The following is a 27,711-nucleotide window of genomic DNA, read 5'->3' as shown; positions in this document are numbered from 1 at the left end:
CTCTCTGCCTTCACTTCTCTCTCTGGATTTTTATCATAGAATCTCAGAATGGCTTGGGCTGGAAGCAACCTCAAAGCCCATCCCATTCCACCCCCTGCCATGGGCAGGGACACCTTCCACTGTCCCAGGCTGCTCCAAGCCCCGTCCAGCCTGGCCTTGGACACTTCCAGGGATCCAGAGGCAGCCACAGCTGCTGTGGGCACCCTGTGCCAGGGCCTCCCCACCCTGACAGGGAAGGAAGGGGGTCTGAACTCTCCCTGGAGCCTTCTCTTCTCCAGGTGAACACCCCCAGCTGTCCCAGCCTGTCCCCAGAGCAGAGGGGCTGCAGCCCTTGGAGCAGCTCTGTGGCCTCCTCTGGACTGGCTCCAGCAGCTCCATGTCCTCCTGATGTTGTTCCCCAGGGCTGGGGCAGCTCTGCAGGTGGGGTCTCACCTGAGTGGGGCAGAGGGGCAGAATCCCCCCCTCCCCTGCTGCCCACGCTGGGGGTTCAGCCCAGCACAGGGGGGTTTCTGGGGTCAGTGCCCATGGCTGAGGCAGGCTGGGCCTCTCACCCACCAACACCCCCATGTTCTTCTCCCCAGGGCTTCTCCCATCCATCCATCCATCCATCCATCCATCCATCCATCCATCCATCCATCCATCCATCCACCCCATTTTTTTACTTTAACAAATCCTGTCCAGTCTGACCTATCCTCCAGGAGGAGCACAGCCCAACAATTCACTTCTGGTGTGAACCTTGGCACCCTGGGTCGGGTCCTTGGCCATGTTCTGGACACAGGGGATGGTGGCTGTGCCCCAGTGCCACCATGGGCACCCTGCGCAGTCATTTTGCAAGGCCTTGATGAGACCTAGGGTTGGCCCAAGTTATTAATTTCCTTAATGATGACTTAACATAAAGGCAGGCTTTTATTTTGATTAGCATAAAACCACTCCTTAAAATGAGTGGGGACCTTCCTTTACATCTGCAAATATGACTCGTGCCTAAAGTGAGGGATGGCTAGATTTGCTGGTTGTGTTTTGTTGTTTTTTCCAGAACTTCCTCACCCCTCTGCTGGGCACTGGTTTGTACATTTATTGTTGCATATAATTATTACTGTTTATGAACATGGTGAGATTTTTGGGATGTCCTGAGCAGGGAGGGGAGTTAGACTCAGTGATCCTTGTGGATCCCTTCCAGCTGAGGACATTCCATGATTTTGTTTCTGGGATGCTACACCAGCACCCCCAAAACCAGCCTGAGTGCTGCCTTGGAGCCTGTCCTGTCCTTTGAGAGCAGTCTCAGTGATACCAGAGCATCTTCCAAAAGACCAGGAGTTGCTAAAGTACTTCTTTGACTCTTTTCCCCTCTTTCTGGCTTTGTTTGGATTTGGTGTAAGTTCGATTTCTCCCCATAGTTACCCCTCATGGAAAGCTGATGGATCATTTTTCCCCTCCCCTTCCCTGGTTCTCTCATGTTTTTTCCCCAGCCCCAAAGATTTCCTAAACCCCGTCTGTGTGTGTGCAGAAACTGCTGAACTGGAATACAGTGCAGGAGATGCTGAGCAGATGCTGAGCAGAGGAATTAACAATCATCAAAATGGTGGCATCAGCTTTTTGAAGTCAAAAATTATCCCTGAGTGCACATTTGGGGAGGGGGCGGCGGCAGCAGGTGCTTTCCTGAATCAGGGGTGTGGGGGGGGTGGATAAGCTTGTCATGGCTTTGGGCTCTGGGTTCTTTCATCATCACAAAGATAAAGCAGCAAAATCTGCCCCAGAAATCATGCAGGGAACTGTGAGTTAAATGTGGATGCTGTTGTGTGTCCTCCCCCTGAGGTGCCTGGTCTGGAAATGGTGTCACTGGGCTCTCCTGGTCCAGAGCATCTGTTTATGGAGTCCTGGAATATCCTGAGCTGGATTCCACAGGGACCATCAGTCCAACCCCTGTCCCTGCACAGACACCCCAACAATCCCACCCTGGGCATCCCTGAGAACGTTGTCCAAACACTCCTGCAGCTCTGGCAACCTTGGGGCTGGGACCATTCCCTGGGGAGCCTGGACAGTACCCCAGCAGCCCCGGGGGGAAGAACCTTTCCCTGAGCTCCATCCCAAGCCCTTCCTGAGCTCCTGTCCCTCTCCCAGAGGGAGATGCCACCTGCCTCTGGACAGGTCAGGGAGTGGCAGCACATTCCAGCCCCCTGCCATGGGCAGGGACAGTTTCCACTATCCTAGGTTGCTCCAAGCCCTGTCCAGCCTGGCCTTGGACACTTCCAGGGTAGTGGAACAGCTGAGCCTTACTATCATGACTAGTCAATTTTGGTCCAACCTCAAATTTCAAGGGGGATAAAACATCCCTTGACTGGCCCCATGAGCCGAGCCCTCCAAGGTGGCATTGCCAGGGACCTCGTGCTGCCCTCCAGGTGTTCAGGGTGGGTTTTTTATCCACCCCCACCCCACCCCCCCCCCATTATTTTTATTTTAATTGTTTTGTCGTGCACCGGGAAAAGGAAGTGAACAAATTGTATGGTCCTCTCCACAATCGACGTCCTGTAAACAGCTCCCGGCTGCCTTCCACTCACAGCTGTTTTTTCCTATTTGGGGGTGGATGGAGCTGGTAAATAAACAGGAATTCTGGGAACTGCTTCCAGCACCCCCTTTTCCCTCGCAGGGGCTATGCCAGCATCTCAGAGCCTTTCCTGGGGGGTGCTAGGATGGATTGCTCCTCACCAAATGGAGCCAACTCTCTTCAGGAAAAACAACTTTGCTGGTTTTCCTGGGACTAAAGCTAATTACTAGTCAACTAATTTTATTGATTTCCAATCCCTTTTAGCAGAGATTTTGCTGTGGGGCTGATCGCCAGAGCGATTAGCACACAAAGCCGCTTAATTTGGAAGTGTTTATCAAGCAGCCTTCTGTCACCTCTGCTTCAAATCAAATTACGGTGGCACCGGTGGCCCTGCCTGTGGTGGCTTGTGCTGTCCCACCTCTGAGGGAGGCAGGTGGGGAGCAGGGCTTCTCTGGCTTTGGGGGTTTGAAACAAGATGATCTTTAAGGCTCCTTCCAACCCAAACCATTCCATGGATCTAAGTATTGCCTGAGCTTGAAAAGCTGCTGGCTGTGGGGTTTTACTCCCAGCTACCACCACACCCTTGTCCTGCTCCAACCCTCGGGCACTGCTGTGGCTGCAGAACTGGAATTTCCCTCCTAGCCCTCAAATCCCCACTGTGGGCACTGTGTGGTCTCTGTTGAGGATGGAAGATGCACCTTTGTGGCAGTTACAGCTGCTTCCAAACCTCCTCCAGCCACAGGAGGGATTTGGCCTAAATATTTTTAATAGAATTAAAAAAAAAAAAAAAAAAAAAAAAAAAAAAAAAAAAAAAAAAAAAAAAGCCTGGCCCAGTCATTTTGCTGGAATCAGATTAGGGAGGGCAGATTGTGGAGGCTGGGGGAAGGGAGAAGCTCAGCCTGGCTCAGTCGCAGCTTCAGCAGCACAGACACCCCAGCAGTGTCCCCCAGTGTCACCCCTGAGGCTGCTGTGAGGGTCCCGCACTGCTTCCTCCTCCTGACAAGTGAAAATGAAGTGCCTTTGGGACATTTTGAGTCATAGGAAGAAATCCCAGAAAATTCTCCCTTTGAGGGTGGGGAGGCCCTGGCACAGGGTGCCCAGAGGAGCTGTGGCTGCCCCTGGATCCCTGGAAGTGTCTAAGACCAGGCTGGACAGGGTTTGGAGCACCTTGGGAGAGTGGAAGGTGTCCTTGCCCATGGCACTGGATGGGCTTAAAGGCCCCTTCCAACCCAACCATTCTATGATTTGAGCCTGCAGTGCTGCAGCTTTCCAGCAGAGCATGTTCTCCTCAGGGAATCCCTTATTACAGGATTTAAGTGCAAAAACTCTGTATATGCTTTACAAATGGTATCTGAGAGGGTTCAGGAGCAAAACATCCTGTTCTCCATCCTTGCATGTCCTCTGGATCCAGAGAGATGGCTGCACACCCCTTGAGCTTTGCTTTGAGCACAGCAATTGTTAGGGCCTGAGCTTGTTTTAAAAGACCTTTCACAAAATCCTGGAACACCCCAAGTTTGGAAGGACACTCGAGGACCAATGAGTCCAACTCCTGACCCTGTCCCATTCACACAAAGGCCATAGGTTGGCTGTGTTGATTCCAGGTGGTCAGAGCTGACTCCAGATCCACATTCCCTCCCACACCATATCCAAGTGCTGTGTTCAGACTGGGGTGTTCAGAGCTCAAGGACCAGCACCTGTGCCTGGTTAGGTTTGGGGCTCTGGTTGTTGAAACCAGGGCAGCCTCTCTTAGTGCAGCATTTTTGGCTTCCCTGGATGGCAGCTGGAAGGCACAGGCTGAGAACTGAGCAGGAGGGATGTGGGATGGATCACAAAACCCTGCTGCCATTTAATGCCTTTACATAGAACCCTGGAATAGTTTGGACTAGAGGAACATTAAATCCCATCCAGTGCCACCCCCTGCCATGGGCAGGGACAACTTCCACAGTCCCAGAGTGCTCCAAGCCCCATCCAGCCTGGCCTGAAACACTTCCAGGGATCCAGGGGCAGCCACAGCTGCTCTGGGCACCCTGTGCCAGGGCCTCCCCACCCTCACAGGGGAGAATTTCCTCCCAATATCTGAAATAAATCTGTCCTCCTTTAGGTAAAACAGTTGCCCCTTCCTCTCACTCTCCTGTGTTCTCTTGTTGGAGTTGTGTGTCCAAAGAGCTTCCATTCCTCCTGGATGGGGACAGCTCTCATTGCTCCACATCACTGGACGCTTGTCCATAGCCTTTACTAGGGTTCATTGCTGCACTAAGGATGGTTTTTCTGAGCCTAAATGTGGTGAAATCATTTTTATCCCTGATGAAGCTTAGGATGGCTCTTGTCTATCAGCTCTTGGCTGCGGCAGGAAAACCGTGAGGAAAAAAAAAAGACTGTCTGACAGCTACATCTTATTCTATTAGTATGTTTTAATTAGAACATGAGCAAGAAATGTGTTATGAATATTCATGCTCAGGGTTATTAAAATGCACAATTAATCTGTATGCAGCTTAATAACTGTATTAATGGTGAGAGGAGGTAGCTCCTATTTTGGTCGTTTCTCAATTGGAAAGTGTGCCTTAACTTGGGTAGTTGGGAAATGGGGTTATTTTAAAATCAAGTTGGCTCCTGCCAAGCAGCACAGGCACGTGGGCATCTCCAAACCTCACACACCTCACAGTGGGAGAGCACTGGAAGGGTGGCAAAGCCAAGCCCTGCCAGGATGGAGCTCCCTTGTGCAGGCAGAATTCAGCTCAGTGCCACGGGGGTTTTCAGTCACAGAATCACAAAATCTCAGAAAGGTTTGAGTTGGAAGAGACCTTAAAGCGCATCTAGTCCCAACTCCTGCTATGGGCAGGGACACCTTCCACCATCCCATGCTTCTCTAGGCCCCCTCCAACCTGGCCTTGGACACTTCCAGGGATCCAGGGGCAGCCACAGCTGCTCTGGGCACCCTGTGCCAGGGCCTGCCCACCCTCACAGCCAACAATTCCTTCCCAATATCCCATCCAGCCCTGCCCTCTGGCAGTGGGAAGCCATTTCCTGGGTCCCGTCCCTCTGTCCTTTGTCCCAATCCCTCTTCAGCTCTCCTGGAGTCCCTTTAGGCCCTGCAAGGAGCTCTGAGCTCTCCCTGGAGCCTTCTCTTCTCCAGGTGAACACTCCCAGCTCTCCCAGCCTGGCTTCAGAGCAGAGGGGCTCCCTTGGCCCTTTGGACATGATCTCTCTTTGGTGACTTGGATTTATGCTTTTTTTTTGCCAGCACTGTGGGTGTTTAAAGGTAGCAGATCTGTCCACAAGTATGGGGCAGTTGGGGTCTGGAAGATTCTCATGGGATCTCCATCTCACCAGGGGCAGCTTTTGGGTGATGCCCAGAGGCAGGAAACACTTTGCCAGGTGCCCCAAGGTGCCTCTGACCCTTCCCTGAGCACCTGGGTCACCTCTACAGCTGCTGGGGTGCCCTTGGATGAGCTCTAGGGCTGCTGAGCCGTGTCCTTCCCACCCCAGCTTCCCTTTCTTCTTCTTCTCCCTCCACTCGTGTCCAGCCTGGCTGCTCCGTGCTCACAGAGCCAGGATGTGTGACTGTGTTTGGGGTGAAACCATGTCCAGGGGCTTTGTGCTGGGAGTGGAGCAATTCCTGCTGATGGGAGCTTTTCCAGACACTCCTGCCTATGGCCAAACACTGGGATTTTGCAGGGCTGGCTGAGGGCATTTGCGGTGAAATTGTAGATCTTTAGGAATACGAAGGGAGGGAAGAGTGGACTGGCAGGGAATGTAGGACAGATGCCAGACATTGAAAGAGGGGAGTCTGCTTTTTCCTGGCTTCATCTCAGAAATCCCTGAATTCCTAAAACACCTGCAGGCACTGAAAATAGGGAGTTTTTTTCTGGCACCTTTCAAGCCAGTGGCTGCAGCCTGGGGAAGGTGCAAGACTTTATTTTCTAGGAGACATCAGACAGAGCTGGCATGGGCACCTTCAGAGTGCTTCCATAACCTTGGGATGCTCTTTGCTGCTTTTGTGGGAGAGTGGAACCTCACTTCACCTTGGCAGCCACAGGAACATCCTGGAGGAGGGTACAAGAGACCTTTTGGGTTTCCCCGGGGATTATAGGATCCTAGAATCCCAGACTGATTTGTGTTGGAAGGGACCTTAAAGCCCATCCAGTGCCACCCCTGCCACAGCAGGGGCACCTTCCACTGTCCCAGGTTGCTCCAATCCACAAGTCTAGCCTGGCCTTGGACACTGCCAGAGATCCAGGGGCAGCAACAGCTGCTCTGGGCATCCCGTGCCAGGCCCTGCCCACCCTGACAGAGAGGGATTTCTTCCTGAAAAAAAAGGGTTGGTTTGCTGTGACTGCATTTGGGATCACAAAGGGGCCAAGGAGGGGTCGAGGACCCAGCCATGCCTCAGGTAAGTGGCTCATCCTCTGCAGTGGCTGTTGGAGCACTCAGGGATTGGCCCCTCTCCGGGGTCTCTGCCATGGTGGTGGCACCACAGGGTGCAGCAGCTTGTGCCAGGGGTTTGTCCTAGTCTAGGGGATGTGTGACCTCATCTTCAGCCTTTACTCTCTGTGCCACTCACTGTCTCCTTTCCCTCTTTCATTGGGGATACCAGGCAAGGGTTTACTTTTATTTTTCAGGAATTTTGGCACAGAATCCCAGAATGGGTGAGGTTTGAAGGACCACAGTGGCTCATTGGTCCCATCTCCCTGTTAAGGCAGGGGCATCCCAGAGCACAGGGCACAGGATTGTGTGCAGATTGTTTTGGCACAGCTCAAGAGAATATCTGAAGTTTCTTGAATATCTAATGGGACATTCAAAGGAAGAAGACTCAACAACCTGAGGAAAATTTCCCTGGACTTCCAGGCACTCTGTCTCCCTCCAGAGCCCACTGAGCATCCTCTCCAGACATATTCTGGCCTGGGAAAGTTGCTCTGCTGTCAGTAGGGTGGTGGCAGCACCAAGGGCTCTGTGAGAGGTCAAGGTGATCCAAGGTGACCCAGGACCCTCAAAGCCCATCCTGCGTGGGGCAGGGCTGGGTGTGAGGGTGTAGATTCCCGCGCCTTGGCTTCCCCTCTGCCTCTGAGACTCCTGGGGTTCCTCATGGGGACTGTGGTGTTGTGGTCCTTGTCCCTCCAGCCCAATGGGAACCACTTTTCCAAGGCTGCTCATCCTGCTCATGTCTTCTCCCCCACCCTTGGGGAGCTTTAAAACCACCTGTGACAGCAAAATGACTCAAAGGAACGTTTCTGCCTTCTGCCTCGCCAGGGTTTGCAGGGATTGCAGATGAATTGCTTTGGAAAAACACATTAGCAAAGCAAAAGTTTATTCTAGGAAGTAGGAGGTGGGAGAATTGGCAGTAATTCTCCCTAGTATCCAAGGTATTATTAGAGGCTTATCCCTGCTCTGCACAGTAATCACATTGGAAATTTTTGATTAGAAAACAAAATCTAAATGAGAATTATGAATATTCATTAGGTGTGGAGATTAATATGCATAATTATGCAAATTAGACAGCAATTAAACACCAATTCTCTGGGGAAATGATTAACACAAAGGCACAGAAATAGAAGGATGTAATTTGAAAGAAGTTTCTGGTTAAATGAACAGTGAGGGGAGCGGACGAGACAAATCCGAGGCATGTTTGCCATAATAATCAGCTTTGCCAAGCGAAATGGGAATGAGCCCTAACCCCCTGCCCCCATGTCCTTGCTGCCCCCCAGCTCCCTACTCTCAAAAGAACATCCTGGGACACCTGGAAGTGCCATCTCCATTGGAAGAACCAGCACAGGCCAGGTCCCCAGAGAGCCCTGGGGCCTTACCTGGTGCTGCCATAGGGCAATGCTGCTGGGAGAGTCTGGTGTCACTCCACGGCCAGTGTGGCCGTGACCCCTTGGTGGGGGGCACAGGGTGTCCATGGGTTGGGAAGTCTCCATGCCTGGTGCCACCATCACTCTCAGGCTTATGCAGATCTGGAATTTCTCCCTGTCCAACCCAGCAGAGTTCACAGTGTTAGTGCACCTCCAAACATGATGGATGCCCCCACCCTGCATTTGACCCTGCTCAAATCCCTGGATTTTCCCCCTTTGAACACCGACTGCTGCTCATGAGCCCCTGGTCACTCACTGCAGCAGGAGATGGAGCAGCACAGTCAGAGATCCTGCAGCTGAGTCAGGTCGAGGCTGTTTTCCAGGGAAGGTTCCTTCCTTGTGGTTGTGGTATTAGCTGGAACTGTGGGAGCTGTGCTGATGCAACATCCTAAGGTTTTTTTGTGTCATGGTGGACATTCTCACCTCACTGAAGGGGCTCCAGGAGAGCTGGAGAGGGAGTTGGAACAAAGGATGGAGGGATAGGACACAGGGAATGGCTTCAAATTGCCAGAGGGCAGGGCCAGATGGGATATTGGGAAGGAATTGTTGGCTGTGAGGGTGGGCAGGCCCTGGCACAGGGTGCCCAGAGCAGCTGTGGCTGTCCCTGGATCCCTGGCAGTGTCCAAGGCCAGGCTGGACAGGGCTTGGAGCAACCAGGGACAGTGGAAGGTGTCCCTGCCCATGGCAGGGGGTGGGATGAGCTTAGTCCCTTCCAGCCCACACCATTCCATGATTATCTGACTCCTCTGGGTGCCTCGTGCAGCCCAGGAGGTGCCGCCTGCATGGATTTGGCAGGGGATGAAAGGAGCTGATTTTCCACCGCAGCCTGTGCAGAAACATTGCAAAACCTTCTGCCTGCTCCTCTGCTGGTTTGGATTGGATCCCTTTTTGCCAAGGATATTCTTGGGAGAGCTACACCTGAGAAGGCTGGGGATGTGCTCTGCTGGCCCCACTTCCTCAGGGAAACCTTGAGGGGCTGAAACAACACCCCTGGACGCTCTGAAACATTGCATCCCCAGCAATTCCCACCTGAGGATTTCACCTCTGGGCACTCTTTCATTCTGCTCAGCTTGAACAGAATTGGCCCATGAATTTGGCCCAAGATCTTCCAGCACTATGGGCAAAATTCAAGTTCTGCTGGAGCATCCAAATGGATGCAATGTGTTTTTGATTTATAGTTCAGTCCCTTTCACTGTCACTCTCCGGGGGAAGGAGGTTTATGGGTGCTCTCTGGAACAAAGGAGTTAAAATACTTGTTTATCCTCTTCCCACTGTCCCATGTTTTGAACCATTTCCAGGCTGTGGTGGGATTTGCTTTGAAGTTTGTGGAATAACTCCCAGCGGGAGTGGGAAGGTGAGGAGGCAGAGGGGAGGCTTGGTCACGCCAAGTGGAAGTGGTTTATTAATGAAAATATTGTTTTGTTTGTAGAAGGAAGAGTTAATTTTATGAGAACACCTTTGAGGCTTTGCTGATAAAGCAAAGAGTAACCTTTGTTCTTCCTGTTTTTCGGTAGGCTTGGATGAAAGATCGGGATCAGGTTCCTGGGGAACGGCAGATCAAAACAGCTCCACGTTTGACCAAGGAAGGGTAAGGACAAAGCACAAACACCAAGCTCCAACCAAAACAAACGGGGTCTTTCCCAGGCCTTTCAGAGCATTGGGTCTAACCCTGCAACAGCCTTTCTTGCCCCATTTTGGACATGAAAATGGGGCAAGAAGGGTTCTGCGAACTCTCTAGGGTTTCCCCCATCCCCATCTCCCCAAGCTTTGCTGCCTTGAGGTCCCCTTGAGGTTTCTCCTCCAAAGATTTCTCCCAGACCTGCACTAGGATGGGCTCCTGTGGCTGCTAATGCATCCCCCTCCCTGCACCTGGTGTTGGTGTGGGGAGAGGGCGCTCAGGGGCTGGGACAGGTCCCCAGAGGAGACATAGATGGGTGGGTCAAGGGATCTGTGTGGGTTGAGAGATGTCATCTGATGGCAAAGCTTCCTGAGCACCCACTCCACAGCACTTTGGGAACCTGAGGAGAGAATCCCTGCAATCCATCACATTGTCTGGTCATGGCACCCTTGGTGGGGATGGAGAACTGGGAAAGGTTTTGCAGGGAAGGAGTTGAGTCTGAAACATCTCATGACTGGGGCCTGAGTATAGGAAGAGAAAAATGCCACAAACTTCATGGAAATGGTGTCATTTTTGTTTTGATGGGTTTGTGAGATTCGTTTTTTGCAATGGCACCTTTCCCTCCCCTCCAGTCAATGGCAGAGCTGGGGCTGTGGTGTCAACTCTCACTTGTTTATTTAGAATTTATATATTTGTTTATTTAGAAATTATATATTTATATAAATATATCTAAAAAGATACATTTATATTTATCCAGCCTTTTCCTTGCCCCTTCATCCCTCTGGTTCAGGGAGGAGCTGTCTGGCTGTTACCTGGTGGGTTCCAAGAGCTGCCAGCACAGGGCAAAACATGGTTCCATGTCCCCAGCTGCCATGTCCTCTCCCAACACCATGGCCTCTGCAATGCCCAGCTCTCCCTTGCCATGAGGATAAAATCCGTTCCATGCCCTTTTCATAAAGAGCCTTTGGCTTTGCACCTTCCTGGGGGAGGCTGGGCCCTGGCAGCCTCATGTTTGGGATTAGGCCATCCCCACGCTCGGGTGTGACTGTCCCCTATTTTCCCAGCAGAGCTATGGAGAAGGCCCCCACTATGGTGAGCACCGGGACCTGCCATCCCACAACAGCATCTCCTCGTCACCATTCCTGGGAGCTGGACTTGTGGGTGAGTGCCTGCAGTTGCCTGGCAGGTCCCCAGGGCAGGGGACATGTGGCACTGGCTGGCCTGTGGTGGGGGGAGCATTGGGACAGCATTGCTGTTCCCTGTGCTGGACCTCCTCCAGGTGTTCGCCAAGCTGTGGTCCAGGGAGGTGGTACCCAGAGGATTCCATCAGTGCCAGCTGTTTTATGTGTGTGGATATTTTTCCCTGGTTTATGGTGGCACCCTGAGGCAGCAGCAGGGGTCGATGCCTGCCAGGATGGGCTGAGTGTGCTCCTGGGAGATGGGAATTAGGGGTGGGAGAGATGCTCATTGTTAAGGATTTATTAAGGATTTGGGATGACCCTGCTTAAGTGAGGAGGTGGCACCAAATTATCCCACCATGGTCACTTCCAACCAGACCCACTGGATGACTGCAGCTGTGTCACTTCCCAGAGAGCTGGGGGTGCTCCCTTTGCTGCAGTGGGGTTTGGAGGGGCCTCTTCCTGTATCCTGCCAGGCTCCAGCAGCCTTGTCTGGTCCCTCCATCCCCAGCTCCAGGGAGGCAGCATGAGGAGCTCACAGAGAGTGCTGGGGACAGTGATCCTGCGTGACCAGATTTGTGTGACCATTCACCCAGTCACCTCTCCCAGCTCGGGGGTGGGAGGAGAGATTAAGAGCAGAAAATATCCCTCCTGGAGGGCTTAGAGAGCTCTAATGGCATTAGGTCAGGAATTGGGGTTAGTCCTCCCTGTCTTTGCCCACGCAGGGGTGGTTAAAATGCTCCAGTACATGTGGAAGGAGCAGGGCTGGGGCAGGGCTTGCTCGTGGTTGGGAGGGAGGGCTAAGAAAAGGGAATTGTGTGCGAAACAGAAAATCCCCCCAACATCAACATAAAATCCCCCCTGTGGATGTGGTGGCAAAGGGGAAGAGCAGAGCAGGGACGTGCTGGGACAGGAGCAGCTACACGTTAGCCCCTCCTGGCCTGGGTCAGGGCTTGGGGCTCACTGTGAGCTCTGCTCCCCCCTTTCACCCCTCGTGCTGTGGGGGACAATGTTTGGGTGTCCCTTGGGGATCCTGTGCAGGGGGAGGAGCCTTTCTGAGCAGCTTCCCCTGCTCCTCTGCAAGGGAGGATCATCCTTCTCCCTCTCTGCCCCAGGAGGATGTAAGTGGAGCACAGAGGAGTTTTTGAGTAGGACAGGAGAGCCTTGCTACAGCCCAGCACAGCTTGTGGGGGGATGTGCGTGGGGGGACCCATCCCAGCCCATCCCACACCTGGGGCCAAGGCAGCCTTGAGAGTTTCCAGCTGAGAAGGAGCTGCCCGGGGAGGAACACAGAGGTTTCCCCTTTGATGTGTGCAAGGAAGACGCCTTTGGCTCCCTCTCAAAGCTGGGGCTCCGGGTCCTTGGCAGCCACTGTGGCTCTGCCTGTGAGCCTGACCGGTCCCCAGCACGTGGGGCCAGAGCCTCCGTGGGTGAATTCCAGTGGCTCTGGAGCTGAGGGTGAGCACTGGCCCTGTGGCCAGCAGGACTGTGGCCGCACTCTGGCCCCAGACTCAAGGGAATGCATCTCCCCAGCAGGGTCAGGGGAAGCACCAGGAGCTCCACCACTGAAATAGGGAACAGGCGGTGGGGAAAGGGTTCCTCATATTTCCAAGTCTCTTTTGTACCTAAAACTGAATGTGGCTAAAGTAGAAAGCATCAATTCTGAGAGTAGGTTCCAAAATACATAAATCAGTTTTCAGTGTAGAATCAAAGAATCCTGGAATGCTTTGGGTGGGAAAGGACCTCAAAGCCCATCCAGTGCCACCCCCTGCCATGGACAGGAACACCTTCCACTGTCTCAGGCTGCTCCAAGCCCCCTCCAACCTGGCCTGGAACACTTCCAGGAATCCAGGGGCAGCCACAGTGCTCTGGGCACCCTGTGCCAGGGCCTACCCATACTCACAGCCAACAGCTTCATCCCAATATCCCATCTAAACCTACCTCTTTGCTCATGTGCTGGGAAGGAAGGACATGGGGAAGAGCAGGGATGGGATTTTCTCTTCCTCTTTTCCAAGCTGCTTCTGAAAACATTTAGAGTGGCAAAATGCAAAGCGATAAGGAAGAGGAAAGGCGGAAAATAAAATAATGCTTCTGTAAAAACAGAGGAAAAATGGGAGGGAAAGGGGAGTTTTGGAAATGTGTCCCCTTGTCCGCCAGGCCCTGGTTGCCAGCAAGGTGCCCCTCAAGGTGGGAAGTTCATGTTAATGGGGTGGTTGAGTGGAACCAGGGAATTTTAAAATCTGAGGAGGTGGAGGGAGCAGATGAGGATGAACATGTTGTGGTAGCTGATGGATGAAAGCTGTGTGAAACATCTGAGCCCTACTCCAAGATCAGAATTTTTCTCTTTCCCACTCAACCTCTATTTCTCAAGAAGGATCAGGAAGTGCGGGAAGAACCATTTTGGGAGCTGTATGGATGCTCGGTGTTGGCAGTGGTGTTTTGGGCCAATGGAGAGGGAGGCTGAGCTGAAAGGGCCCCCCAAAGCCAGCGTTAGGGCTCTGAGCAGTCAGGGTGGTGATGGCTCCTCCTGGGAGCCCATCTTTTGGACTTTGTCTTCCTGGAGTCTCTGCATAGTTGCAGGTTGCAGCCCCCTATCCTCTGAGGATGGGCTTTAGGGACAGGGAGCACCTTTCCACAGCAAAGGGACACTACAGCAGGCAGCACTTGTTAGAGAAGTGGAGCAAATGGTGATTGTTTCCCTCAATTTTCTATATGGAAAAGGAGGCTGTGCTGTGACCAGTCTTTGGTGGGCTGAGGAGCTCTTGCCAGCCTGAGCTTTGAAGCAGTGATCAATCACATCCCTGCCAGAGTGGAGCCTTCCCTTGTCCCTGCAGGCTAGTGGCATTTTGGGGCCCTGGAGGTCCCAAGGGGAATCCCTGGTGCAGCTGGTGCTCCCCCTCCTGCATGAGCCCTGTCACCATTCAGACTGATCTGACAGGAGCAGGGAGCAAGGAGAGAGATTGGGAAGCTGCAGGGTGCAGTGGCCCTTTGAGTAAGGGAGCAGTGGAATATGTCCATCCAGATTTGTGCCCAGTGTGTCTCTGTGCTGGGAGCTCATGTCACAAACTCCATGAGCAGCAAACTCTCTGGGAAAGGCAGGGCTGGAGGGATCTGCCTGGCCCAGGAGAGAAGGAAAGCAGATGTGAGTTTGAGGGGAGCAGGACACTGTCAGCACATCCTTGAAATCCATGCAGGGAGAATCCCTGCTCCTTGTTCCTGTCCCGCTTGGGCACTTTGGTGTCACCCCAGCCCAAGTCCCCTCCCAGGGACAGTGAGGAAGGGGCTGCTCAGCCCCTGGGGTGGAGCTGGGGGAGTACAAAGCTCTGATTTAAGCCCTGTTGTTCCATGCAGTGGCCCCAGAGCAGGAGCAGCGGCTGGTGGCAGCCAGAGGGATGGATGGTCACTGCTCCTCACCTCAGTCCAGCCCAGTCTCGGGGTGGTGACCTTGTGGGTCACAGGGTGCACACCTGATCCAAAAGCAGTTTGAAAGGAAAAGCACTGATTTCTGTTCAGCTGTTGAGTTTGAGCTCATGGATGTTCTTTGCATGAACATGGGTCACAATGGGAGCTTGGCTTTGGGAGGCACCTTCAGCACAGAGCTGAGAGGGGCTGCACTGACACAGCACCTGTGGGAGATGGTCCCCCCATCGAGGGCTCCCACAGGGCTCAGGATGGTGTCCTTCTTGCTCGAGGATGGTGTCCTTCTTGCTCTCATTAAAGGCACAGTGTGAGGGGAATCTTCAATCACTTACCTCTGCCACAGCTTCAGCTCCACAGATGATGGGGAAAATCAGAGCTCTCTGCAGGACAGACTGGGCAGGGAGCTCTGTTGCACTGGATGGAATAACCTAAATTTGTCAAAAGAATAAGAAAATAAATTAAAAAATGTCCAAAAGAGGAACACAGAGCAGAGGAAGGCTCTGAGGAGAGGCTGAGGGCACTTGGCTCATTCAGCTGGAGCAGAGGAGACTGAGGGGAGGCTCCTCGGGGGCTGCAGCTCCTCCCAAGGGGAGGCGGAGGGGCAGGGGCTGAGCTCTGCTCTGGGACAGGGACAGGAGCCCAGGAAGGGCTGGAGCTGTGTCAGGGCTTGGGATGGAGCTCAGGGAAAAGTTCTTCCCCCTGAGGCTGCTGGGGCACTGCCCAGGCTCCCCAGGGAATGGTCCCAGCCCCCAAGGCTGCCAGAGCTGCAGGAGCGTTTGGACAACACTCTCAGGGATGGTCAGGGTGGGATTGTTGGGGTGTCTGTGCAGGGCCAGGGTCTGGACTGGATGATCCTTGGGGATCCCTTCCAGCTCAGGATATTCCAGTGATTCTAAATCCCTGAATGGAAACACCATCAGTGCTCTGAATGAGAAGCATCCCAGGCTTCCAGGTGGGGGGCTTTGAAACAGGTGAGCACATGTAGAACCAATGTCTGAATCCTCCATTGCTCCCTCCTCCAAGTTTTCCAGCCTTGAGCCTTTGGTGCTGCTCCTGGAGGACAGGGAACCTCCTGGGGAGTTCTGAGGTGGGGAGAGGTGACGGGAGCATCCCTGGCTGTCCTGGGGTCGTAACAGGACACAGCACAGTGACAAACTGGCTCATCCCAGAGGGTGAGGAGGGTGAGATGGGCTTTTCTGTCTGTTTGAAGTCACCAGTTTCACAATTTACCATTCATCTTCAGCAGGGACAGCAGGGAGTGGGATGGTTAAACAGCAAGGAAACCGATAAGCCATAACAGATTTCTTTCTAGTAATTATTTCTAGTAATTAGCTGCCTTTCAGAGCAGTGTTCCTAATCGGATGGCTATTGTCAGTGCCTGTAGATTGGGGTCTTCCTGGACAATGGGTTTAATCAGGGGCTTGTCACTGCTCCTGGTTTGTTAACTTCTTTTTTTCCTCCCCGTTTTTAATCCCTGGCTGTGTTTTGCCTTCCACTTTTCCCCCAGGCCAGAATTCTAATGGAATTAGCAGTGTGGGGCTGGGGGAGGTGCACGTAGGTGGTGGCTGTGCTGGAGCTGGGGTGATGTGGGGGCACTGGTTCTGCCAGTGGGTGCTGGAAAAACTTGTAGGCAGCATTTAAATATTTTTTCTTGGGCTGTCAAGTGCAGGGCCAGGAGTTGGACTTCGATTATCCCTGTGGATCCTTTCCAACTCAGGCTATTCCGCGATTCTGTGGTCTGTAAGAGAAATGGCAAACCCATGAGTTTATTTAGAAGCAGTTTGCTCTGGTGGAGGTGAAATGCTGCCATGATTCAGAGTGTAAAAGCCAATGCCTGACACTGCCAGAGCAGATGGGAACCTTTGGGAAGAGCAGTTTTTATTTTTCCACCTAGTCTCCAAGCTCAGGAGCAGATGTGCCTGTGGGAAGGAGTCGCACAAACGGCGTGGGGGGTTCCTCTGGAAAAGCCCTGGGTGAAGGCAGGGCCAGGGGAGGCATCCCAGAGCCCCACATAGCCAGATCCTGCAAAAGGGAACATGCTGGGAGACGAGAAAGGCTGGGAAATGGCTCCTTAGGCAGGGCTGGAGGCAGCACAGGCAGATGAGAGGCAGGAGAAGGAGCTGGCAAGGGAAGAGGCAGGAGTGGGACGCCAGAAAGATCTGGAAATGGTGAATGCTCTCAGCCAGTGTCGAGGTGCACTGACTCGAGGTGCCTCCACTGTGCTTCACTTCCTTTCCAAGGAAACCCCTTTCCTCTTCAAGGGATTTATTCCCACTGTCTTCTCCCCTTCCTCCCACAAGATCCCTTCACGCCTATCTGCAGAATTTCAGTAATTCTGTTGGGAGCAAGATGGAGTTTGGGAGATTCCTGGTGGGTTTTTCCCTAGTTACTGGGACTTGCCTCCATCCCAATCCTTGCCTTCTCCCCAGGGCTTTTCCACCTTTCCTGGATGGTGCCCTGGGCTGTGGCTGCCAAGGGGTGACAGGGTGGGTCTGAGTTTGCCACCTGTGTCATCTCCTTACCCACAGAATCAGCTCCTTCTCCTGGCAAGTTTAGCCTTTCCTTGCTCAGATCATGCACCTTTGGAATTTAGGTACATTCCAATCCAGAAAAGTTTGCCATTCTTTCTTCTGCCTTATTTTCATAGAGTTAAATGTAAAATTTCTTCAGATGAGTTTTTTACTGCTTTTTTCACTTGTTATGTGATGGTGGAGGGTGCAGAAGCTGGGGCTGCCCAGAGCTGCCCTCTCTTTCCCAAATGTTCCCCCACCCATGGGGCACCTGCAGACCCAAGGGTGCAGCAGATGCTGAGTGAGGAATGAGAAACATCCAGAGAAGGTTGTGGGTTTGGTGCAGTGCAGATCTGGCACTGGGTTCAGAGAATCCTGGAATATCCTGAGCTGCAAAGGATCCATAGGATCATCAATCTGACCCCTGGCTCTGCACAGACACCCCAACAATCCCACCCTGACCATCCCTGAGAGCATTGTCCAAACGCTCCTGCAGCTCTGGCAGCCTTGGGGCTGGGACCATTCCCTGGGGAGCCTGGGCAGTGCCCCAGCAGCCTCAGGGGGAAGAACTTTTCCCTGAGCTCCATCCCAAGCCCTGACACAGCTCCAGCCCTTCCTGGGCTCCTGTCCCTGTCCCAGAGCAGAGCTCAGCCCCTGCCCCTCCGCCTCCCCTCGGGAGGAGCTGCAGCCCCTGAGGAGCCTCCCCTCAGTCTCCTCTGCTCCAGCTGAACGAGCCAAGTGCCCTCACTCTCTCCTCAGAGCCTTCCTCCGCTCTGTGTTCCTCTTTTGGACACTCTCCAACAGCTTTGGATCCTTCTGATCTTGCGCCCCAAGTGCCCCAGCACTGGAGGTGAGGCTGCCCCAGGGCAGAGCAGAGTGGGACAATCCCTCCCTGGGCCTGGCAGCCCTTTGGGCTGTCAGGACACAGCAGTGACTCAGATCCAACTTGCCATCGACCAGGACCCCAGGTCCCTTCCCACAGGGCTCCTCTCCAGTCTCTCATTCCCAGTCTGTCCCTGCATCCAGGGCTGCCCCATCCCAGGGCAGGATCTGACACCTGCCCTTGTCACTTGTCACACGGTTGGTGATTGCCCAGTGTCCCTTCACCTTCCCACACACATCCAGGAGCCCCCTGGTTCAGCCCACGTTTTCTGGTGATGGCAGAAGCTGCTGGATGGGGTGTGGAGCACCCTGGAATAGTGGGACATGTCCCTGCCCATAAGCAAGGGTGAAACTGGAAGAGCTTTAGGTTCCCTTCCAACCAAACCATTGTGTGATTCTGTGATTCTCCACTCCAGTCACACATGGAAGCAGCAGTGTGTTACCAGATGGGAGACCTGGCTGCTGCTGTCCAGCCAACCCCCCTTGGCATTACCCTGCTTTTCCTCTGCTTTAGGAGTAATCAGGACCTGCCTGATGCCACAACCTGCTGAGTTCTTTGTGCCCGTGGCTGGTGCTGCAGCAGATCGAGCTCTTAAGCTCTTTTAGAAATTAGGTCATTTAGGAGATCCATCCTCTGACATTTTGACCTTTGTTTACTTAACATTTAAGCCTCTGAAAGGAAATGGCAGCAGCCCTCAGAGCCTCTGGCTGTCAGTGGACAGAGGGAGGGGGAGGCTGCCAGGACCTTCCCATCAGGAATGAGGATTTGGGGGTTGTACTCGGGGAATCCATGCAAAATTTTTGGGTTGAGTTCAAGACCTCCATGGTAAGGTTGCAAAATAAGCAGCCTCCTCTCTTTTCCCATCTGGCACAGGGTACCCAGAGCAGCTGTGGCTGCCCCTGGATCACTGGAAATGTCCAAGGCCAGGTTGGACAGGGCTTGGAGCACCCTGGGATAGTGGAAGGTGTCCCTGCCCATGGCAGGGGCTGGAATGAGATGATCTTTAAGATCCCTTCCAACCCAAACCACTCTGGCATTGTCTGGTTCTGAGCCCTGTGCTTCAGGGGGGCTGGTTTGAAACATTTTGCTTCCCCTCCCCTCTTCACCTGCTCCCCAAAACCTCTTAGTGGTGTGGGAAGGGTCCTGCCAGCCCCAGCATCGCCCCAGTGCATTAACCTGCATCTTAGTGGCCTCAGGGCTGGCTTTAGGCTAAGCAGATTGGCAAAATCCTGCCCCTCCCAATTTTGCTCACCAAGGCAGACCAGAGGCAGCATGTGATCTGTGACCCCTTTTTGGGAAGGGTTTGGGGGTGCGGGCTGGTGGAGTGCCTGTTCCCCACTAGAAAAGTGTCTGGTTTTGCTTTAGGGGGATGGAGAGAATCCCAAAGGACACTAGTGTGCCTCCAGCTGCACCAGGCACAGCACAGAACCACTCCCTTACTCCCTTCCTTGTGTCCTTTGCTGTCCTGGCACCCCTGGGTGCTGCTGGCTGGGGCCATGCTGTGCCCAGGCCAGTGACCATGAGGCAAGAGAGTGCCAGGATGTTTTGGAGAGGGAACATCACGCCAGAGGTCTGGGCTCCTTTTTTTTTTGGCCCTTCAAAACTTTATTTTCGGCTGCATGTGTGCAGAGTGAGGTGGTTGTGAAAGAAACCCTCATTGATCCTGAGTGCCAGAACACAGGGAATGGCTTCCCGCTGCCAGAAGGCAGGGAGAGATGGGACATTGAGGAAGAATTTTGTCCTGTGAGGGTGAGGAGACCCTGGCACAGAGTGCCCAGAGCAGCTGTGGCTGCCCCTGGATCCCTGGAAGTGTCCAAGGCCAGGCTGGATGGGGCTTGGAGCAACCTGGGAAGGGGTCCCTGGCCATGGCATGGATGGGCTTTGAGGTCCTTTCCAACCCAAATCCTTCTGGAATTCTATAAAATTCACAGGGGCACGTGGGCACCACTGGCACAGGGCTGTTCCCACACAGATCCCAGCTGGCAGCAATGCTCTGGCTGTGAGGAACAGCAGGTTTTGGGAACTTGAACTTCCCCCAGGAGAGGGGAAGAAGGTGCCCAGTGCCCTGTGTGGAGCAGGAGCTCAGCTCTCGTGTGCTGGGATTGCATTTCCTGTTGTCTGGAAAGCACACCCGGAGTCTGGTCACTTGTCCTGGCCCATGGTCTGCTCCGGCCCTGCCTCTGCCAAGTCCAGCTGGCCAAGTCTCCGGTGTCTGCAGGGCGTTTTTGGCTTGGGGCTGACACTGCCAGTTTCCATGGCCACAAGCACTTCCCTGTGCCGCTGCAGCTCCAGGCTTTTGGTGTTTATGGGCCTGCTCTCTGTGACCCTAATGCAGCTCCTGCTTTAGCAGGAGCTTTTCAGGCTGTCCATTCATGGGAGGGCAGTGCAAGCTGCCTCACAGGAACAGGATTTGTCCCTTGGCAGGATCCAGGTGCTTGGAGGCAAAAAAAACCCCTCCACTTCCCTCTTACCCCAAATCTTACCTTTTCTCTACTCTTTCTGCAGGGAAGAGCAGTGAAAGAGCCTCATACTCCACGTTTGGAAGAGATACAGGGATGCCAGGACTAAACCAGGTAATGATAAAATGCAGTGAGATTTTCTGCTTCATTTACTGGCTCCCAAGAGTGAGAGTCTGGTAATGAAAACCAGCCTGGATATACATCTCATCTCTGTGCACGGTGTCCTGGGAAGCCTCTGCTCTGCTCCAAAACATCTGCAGAGTGATGGGGCTGGTGGGTGATGCTGGCTCAGAAGACTTGTCAGAGGTTAGAAAATGTTGGTTGTAGTAGCCTCTTGCTTCTTTCCCAGTCTTCTTCAGCCTCAGGAATTGGCCCTGGCACAGGGTGCCCAGAGCAGCTGTGGCTGCCCCTGGATCCCTGGAAGTGTCCAAGGCCAGGCTGAACAGGGCTTGGAGCAGCAACCTGGGATAGTGGGGGATGTCCCTGCCCATGGCAGGGGGTGGGACAGGATGAGCTTTGAGGTCCCTCCCAACCCAAATCCTTCTGGGACTCCATGATCTCCACAATCCTGGAAGAGACCTGGCACACCAGAGCCACCTCTTCCAGACACAGCTTGGCCCCACTGGGTCACCCTACGTGACCCCCGTGGCAGGACCTGCTTGGGGAAACAACTTTGCTTCCTGTGGGGAATACCACAGGCATCAATCCAAGCCTGGAATGCAGCGGAGCAGCCCTGAGATAACCTTCCCTGCTGCCACCATCATCCAGAAATAGTTTTTCGGGAAGGAGCAAGCACCTCCCTTTGATGTGTGGCTCCAAAGTGCCCCCTCGGTGCCTGGCGTGGCCCTGGGGAAACAGTCCCAGCACTGGAGCCAAGGGAGGAGCTTTTGGCTGGACAGGTTTTATTTTATCCATGTACACACACACACATATTACATGTTTTAATTTTACACAAATTTGTCATAATTTCCTCCTCTCTGAAGTGAGGATGTTTCCTTTGCTGGAGCAGCTGTGCTGGCTGTGCCAGAGTGGATTTCATTTACCACTGAAGCTGCTCAAAGAAAACCAGGCCCAGTGCCAAGTGTTGCTTTTGGATGTGATGGTTTTGCTGGGCTTTTGTGGAGGAGGGGGAATATAAGGTAACAGCAATGGGGGGGGCAAATGGCCGGGAGAGGCCCCGGGAGAGGCAGGCATAGGGCTCAGGATCGGGTGGCAAATCCCACTTGATGTGGAGAGGAGACAAAACCTCCTTGTGGGGGGTGGGGGGAGGCAATGGAGCCTCTGTGGCCCTCAGAGCAGTTGTTGCTTCTGGCTCCAGTTTGGGGGAGTGAGGAGAGGTTGACCTTTTTTGTTTGTTTGTTTTTGAAAAGATGAAAAATAGTCTGGTGAGGATGACCTGGATGGGGATGAAGTTCTTCCCCAAAAATGCCCTGCTCTGGGGCAGAGCTGGCAAGGCATTTCCCCCTTGTTTAACCCTGAACCATCTCCTGGGGCATCCCCAGGGAGAGGAAACAGGAAGAAAACCCCTTTCTCTTGGAAATTGCCTCAAAATCCCAGTGCGTCTCCTGCCTGCAGGAGGAGCAGGGCAGCACCTCCTGGGATCCCTCCGGGTGCTTTCCTTGGCTGTGCACGGAGCGGGTCCCGAGCAGAGGAAACCTGAGCAGTGGAACAGATTGCAGGAATGTCACCAGCTGTGAATACACGAGCTCCTCTTTCCCTCCCTGACCCCTTTCTGGAGGAGACGGAGTTTAAAAGCAAAGGTTTTTCTTTCCAGTTTCTCAAAAGCCTGAAATCCTCCTTTACTTCCATGTGTTGCCCTCGGAAGATGGGTCAAAGCTGAGCTTTTGGGACTTGAGGGCCCTTTGCCAGCCCTGTGCAATTCCATGTAAATACACTGAACTTCCTCCCGAGGTGAGAGGGGCAGTGCTGGAGGAGAGGCTTCATCGCAGGAGGGAGCATCCTGGGCTCCGGCTCCCCCAGCTCCTCACTGCTTCCCAGCGTGCCCAAGGTCAGCTGGGATAAACACCAGGGAGGAGTTTCCTGGCTTTAGAAAGAAGGATTCGGCTTTTCCCTGATAAAACTTGAGAGAAAACCACCCTGAGCAGTGGCAGTGCCATTCCAGGGCAATGGGCATGACATGGGCTGGTAACATGGGACTCATCCTGTCCTCCTGGACATCAAGGTGACCACAATGGTCCTACCATGGCACCTGCAAGGTGATGGTAGGACCACAATATCCCCCACCATGGCACCTCATGGTTTGCAAAGGTTTCTTGCTGGGGTCCAGAAGGAAAGCACAAGCTGAAAGCCCCTTTTGTTCCTCCACACCTATTCCCCCACCTCCACCCCCATATTTACAGATTTGCTTTCCCTCCTGGCCCCTTGGCTCATGTTTATTTTTCCCCTCAGCTGAATTGGTGTGAAGGTGGCTCAAAGCAGCTCTGTTCTCTCCTAGCGAGTCGTTTTCCAGTGTAATTCCATGGAAGGGATTTTCTCTCTCCTTGTTTGCAGCCTGGTTTCCTGCCCAGCGAGATGGGAATCGCCAGCCCGAGCACACTTTCCCCCACTGGGGGCAAAGGGGGGTCTCAGTATTTTTCTTACCCCAACAATCCTCGCAGGAGAGGTGCTGAGAGCAGCATAGGTGAGTGACTGCGTGTCCCCCGGGTGCCACCACGTCACCTGGGCAGGTGCCCCCATCAGATCTGCCTTTGGGAACGAGGACATTGATGTTGGGAATGAGGACTGATGTTGCCATGTGTGCCCCTGGCATGAATTTAGCATTTGCTCTTTTTTGGGGAGGTAACACATATGAATATCTCTTATATAGAGAGAGATATATCTAACCTCAAAAAAGGGGTGCTCAGAGTCAGGTACAATTTCCCTCTTTCTGGAAAATGCCAGATTAGCTGAAAGCAGCAAATGGCTTGAGATTCTTGTAAAAACACCTCCAACCACACTGCACATCGCTTGTCCTTCCTGGCAAACTTTGGGCTGCCATGGAGGCTGTTTCTGTGGCTGGTGGCCCTCCTGGGGCAGCAGCAGGCAGGACTGGCATGAGCAGGATGTAGGAGGCAGCGGGAGGTCTGGGGCTGTGCCTGGGACACAGGCAATGTTTGCTCTGGGACCTCTCCCTGCCCGCTCTGCTGTTGGCAAGCAGGGCTTGCCCATGTCTGGATCAATCTAGGAATTAACTTTACTGAAGACTGGTGTCAGGTGTGAGTTTAACTCCGGCGAGAAGACAAGCTCCAGTTCCGCAGAACTTGTGTTTCTCATCACAGTTCCCCCTGCACCCTCCAGAGCCACTTTCCTGCTGCTATTTTGGGTTATCCCCAACAAGTGAAACCAGAAGTGACCCAGTGATGGGTGCATTTTTCAGTGCTTTTCAGAAAAAGGCACCTACTCTGGTGCTACCACTTCAGCCTGGAAAATGATTCTCTAGCATTCTGTGGACTGAATTTCTGCTCTGGAGGTACATCCCAGCAGAGTCCTTGTCTTGGTGGGTTTCTATGTTAGCACCCTGCACCCCCCAACCAAGGCTTTCCTTAATTATGAAAAATATTTTTTAAAATTATGGAGAAAGTTATAAAAATAATAATTATGAAAAATAGATTTTTTTAAAAAAATTAGCCAGTGCGAGCCACTTCTGGATGTTTTCCCAGCACCTCCCTGAACCATCCCCTCCTCTCCCCAGGACACTCTGTCCCTCTCCAGAGCTGGAATTGGAGGGGTGGGCTGGGGTCTGTCCCTGGGAAGCACATCCCTGCCTCCTGCAGCAGTGAAGCTTTCCTAGGTTTATCCGTGTATAGGAAGCAAATGAAAATACAGCCCAGTCCTGCATGTGTTCCCTTTCTGAATCCTCTCTCCACAAACCCACTTCAAGTTAAAAGTGTTTCCAAAGAAAAACACCAATGAGGGGTTGTAACAATAAATGTTATTCTATTCATGGATTCAGTCTCTCCCAACAAGCCCTTGCCGTCCTGGGATCTGTGTGTGGGTGTGAAACCTGCCCCCAAAGGGTGCAAACGAGATTTGGAGAGGCTCATCCCTGGACATTTTCACTGTTGATGCTTCCTTGGCCACGGGACATTTGGGATCTGAGCCCTGTCTGTACCTGCAGTTTCCAACCCCGGAGACTTTTGCTGCAGCTCGTTTCCCCTCCCTCTAACCCCCTTGAAAACTCAGATCTTCTCTTCTCTGACCCAGATGGACAGCCCAAAAAGGTTCGGAAGGTGCCTCCTGGACTCCCCTCCTCGGTAAGTGGCAGCAGCATGTTCCCCATTTCCCCATGCCCTGGGAATCATCCCTGCCCGCTCTTCCCCGGAGCCCCAAACACCGCGGGCTGGGATTTTAGCGGGATGGGAAAGGGATTTCCCGTGTGAGAGAACGGGGAAGCGGTGGGAGAGCTCCGTGGGGAAGGAGCGGAGCCGCGGCCCCTGCCCCGCAGCCTGTGCCGTGGTTGACGCTATGTCGTGGGTGAAAGGCGACACCGTGGCTCGGGTTTCACTGCAGGAGGGGAAGCAGCGCAGTTGCGCTGGGGGCAGGCAGCTGAGCCCGCTCCAGGTGTGCGCTGCTTTATAGGAAAGCTGAGCAGCCTACAGGAATACACTATCCCTGCTCCCGCGGCTGTTCCAGAGGAATAAACTGAACAATGTCTTTGTGGCTGGAAGTAATGGGATCTCCAGGAAAGCTAATTGGAGCGGGCTGGAGGGTTCCTGCAGGAACACGGGAGCTGTCTGGCGGCCGGGGCTGCATTCCTGGCTGGAATGTTTGCCTGCTTGGAGGGGGACGGCTCTGTCCCTTTTGGGCGCTGTCCCCAGGCCGGGGCTGTGCTGGGGCTGTGCCCTCACTCGCTGCCAAAGCTAGTTGACCCTCCCCCAGTCCCCATCCTTGGGGGAAATCCCTGCTGTGTCATTCCCTGTGGACTAGTGCAGAGCTGTAACCTCCACCACAGGCTCTGCCTTTTGGGATTGGACCCCGAGGTGCTGATTTTGGAGGACAGAGGTAGAGGAGGGCACCAAGGCCTGGCCAGGTTGGGCTCACAGACTTGGGGGTTTTGGAGGGTCCATGTGGATCCATGTGAGGTAGAAAACAGGTCCAAGAGTCTGTGTTTTTACAGGGGAAACGTTTTTGAGTCACAATCTGTGTCACTGCCATGAGTTTCTGTGTGAAATTTGGAGCTTTAAACCCTAGTCGACATGTGGGGAAAACATTGCCCCAGACAAATGGCCTTTATTGGCCTCGAATTTCAAAGTGCTGGGGCTTGGCTCATCCTCTGTCCTGGAGGGCCCAGCTCCAAGGAGGAGCTGCTTGGCGCTTGCCATAGCTCAGCCCCTTCCCTGTGTCTGAGTTACACCTGCACTCCAGCCTTTCATAGGATCATGGAATGGTTTGGGTTGGAAGGGGCATTAAAGTTCATCCAGTGCCACCCCTGCCATGAGCAGGGACACCCCCCACTATCCCAGGGTGCTCCAAGCCCTGTCCAGCCTGGCCTTGGACACTTCCGGGGATCCAGGGGCAGCCACAGCTGCTCTGGACAACCCATGCCAGGGCCTCCCCACCCTCTCAGGGAGAGATTTTTCCCCAGCATCCAACCTAAATCTCCTTCTCTGCCCTGGCTGTTGCCTCAGCTTCCCATTGATGCCAAAGCTCTGTTTTTCGCCTGGTTCTGCCTCTTTCCCTCACCCTCCCCATGCTGGGAGCTCCAGCTTCCTGGTTTATTTTTGAACTTCCACACCTGGGGAGATAGATCCGGCCCTAGGCAGCAGGAGAAGTGTGAAGCAGGAGTGGCCTCAAAGGCAGCGGATCAAAGGCTCTTTCTTGTCTGACTCGCCCATGCAGGAGCCCGCCCCACGTTATCGCTGGACCCCGTGCAAAATAAATAGGTTAATCAGCATCTTATTAAAATGAAGTGCTTTAATCTGTAATTCCCGAGCTGCTTTGAAAACTCGCCGAGGTCAGCGGCTGCAGGAGTTGAGGGTGGGTGGCTGAACAGGGAGTGATGCCAAAGGCACCAATAGGCACCGGCAGTGTGAGGGGGTTCAGAGGGTGAGAGCAGTGATGCCAGGCAGAGACGGGCACATAGGTACCTGTGCTGGGAACCCAGGGCATTTGGGCTCAGTGCTTTTGTCCCAAGGAGGCACGGAGCTGCTCCAAGGGCTGCAGCCCCTCTGCTCTGGGGACAGGCTGGGAGAGCTGGAGGTGTTCACCTGGAGAAGCGAAGGCTCCAGGGAAAGCTCAGAGCCCCTTGCAGAGCCTAAAGGGGCTCCACAAGCCAGGGGGCAGGGTTACCTAGGATATTGTGAAGGAATTGTTGGCTGTGAGGTGGGGAGGCCCTGGCACAGGGTGCACAGAGCAGCTGTGGATGTCCCTGGATCCCTGGAAGTGTCAAAGGCCAGGCTGGACAGGGCTTGGAGCAACCTGGGACAGTGGAAGGTGTCCCTGCCTGTGGCAGGGGGTGGAACAAGATGGGCTGTGAGGTCCCTCTGAACCCAATCCATTCTGGGATTCTGTGCAGTAGGTGCTGGTTCGGGACTGCCCTCAGGGCATGGAGCCCCTTGGAGCCTCCCTGAAGCTCTGGAGCTCCTGGCCATGGGCTGCTGTGTCTGGCACAGGACCCAGGGCTGGATGTGTCCCCATATCGGCTGCAGTGCCAAAGGAACCCAGGGAGGGATTTTGTGCAAGTTGGTTCCTGCAGGATTTTGTTGCCACATTGAATTCAATGCCTGGGAGCTGTTTCAGGCTGTGCATTCCCAGTCTGGTCACTCTCTGTTTAGCCTCAGTCTGCCCAAAGTCCCACCCCAGCTCCTGCATTTAAGCAAGAAAAACAGAGAGGGAAAAACAACCCAAGACCACAAAGCGCTGCGAATCCCAGCACTGGGGCTTTTCGAGCGGCTCTCGCCGCGCTGGCAGATTTTAACCAGAGGAAATGACCTCACCTGGAGGTCCCCAAAGCCGCTGGCGAGAGGGCTGGGGCCACGGGCTGGGGAACGGGGCCTGGCCCTGATTTACAGCTGCCTGCAGTGCCTGGCCTGGCCCCAGCCATGCTGCCATGCCCTCACACAGCTCCCTGCTCCTGGCTCCATGCTTCATGCTCGGCCCGTGCAGAGAAGGATGGAATTGGCTTTTCACAGCCTCCTTTGTGCTGGGCAGCAAAAGGAAAAATTAGTAGGAGTCAGGGCCAGGATTGTGGTGAAACTTGGCCTCCCAGGATCCAGCAGGAGATGTTCCAGGGGTGGTGGAGCAGGGTGGATGC

At 53.7% G+C, this 27,711-nt stretch overlaps 1 protein-coding gene across 11 annotated transcripts in view; it reads left to right on the top strand.

Moving 5' to 3' along the window:
* TCF3 (transcription factor 3) overlaps positions 1 to 27,711 on the top strand; it is an 83,317-nt gene that overhangs the window by 33,788 nt on the left and 21,818 nt on the right. For 7 of the 11 annotated variants that reach the window (XM_083879946.1, XM_083879951.1, XM_083879950.1 and 4 more), the window contains 5 exons: positions 9,906 to 9,979; positions 11,074 to 11,170; positions 20,506 to 20,573; positions 22,971 to 23,100; positions 24,663 to 24,712. In XM_083879946.1, the coding sequence (XP_083736072.1) occupies positions 9,906 to 9,979; positions 11,074 to 11,170; positions 20,506 to 20,573; positions 22,971 to 23,100; positions 24,663 to 24,712 (419 nt within the window). The remainder of the gene's footprint in view (positions 1 to 9,905; positions 9,980 to 11,073; positions 11,171 to 20,505; positions 20,574 to 22,970; positions 23,101 to 24,662; positions 24,713 to 27,711) is intronic. The other 4 variants (XM_083879949.1, XM_083879955.1, XM_083879948.1 and 1 more) reach the window with 3 other exon arrangements.

The sequence above is a fragment of the Zosterops lateralis genome (genome assembly GCF_965231275.1).
Source record: "Zosterops lateralis genome assembly, chromosome: 29".
NCBI lineage: Eukaryota > Metazoa > Chordata > Aves > Passeriformes > Zosteropidae > Zosterops > Zosterops lateralis.
The sequence above is the reverse complement of the archived record's forward strand: the minus strand, read 5'-3'. Positions and strand labels throughout refer to the sequence as shown.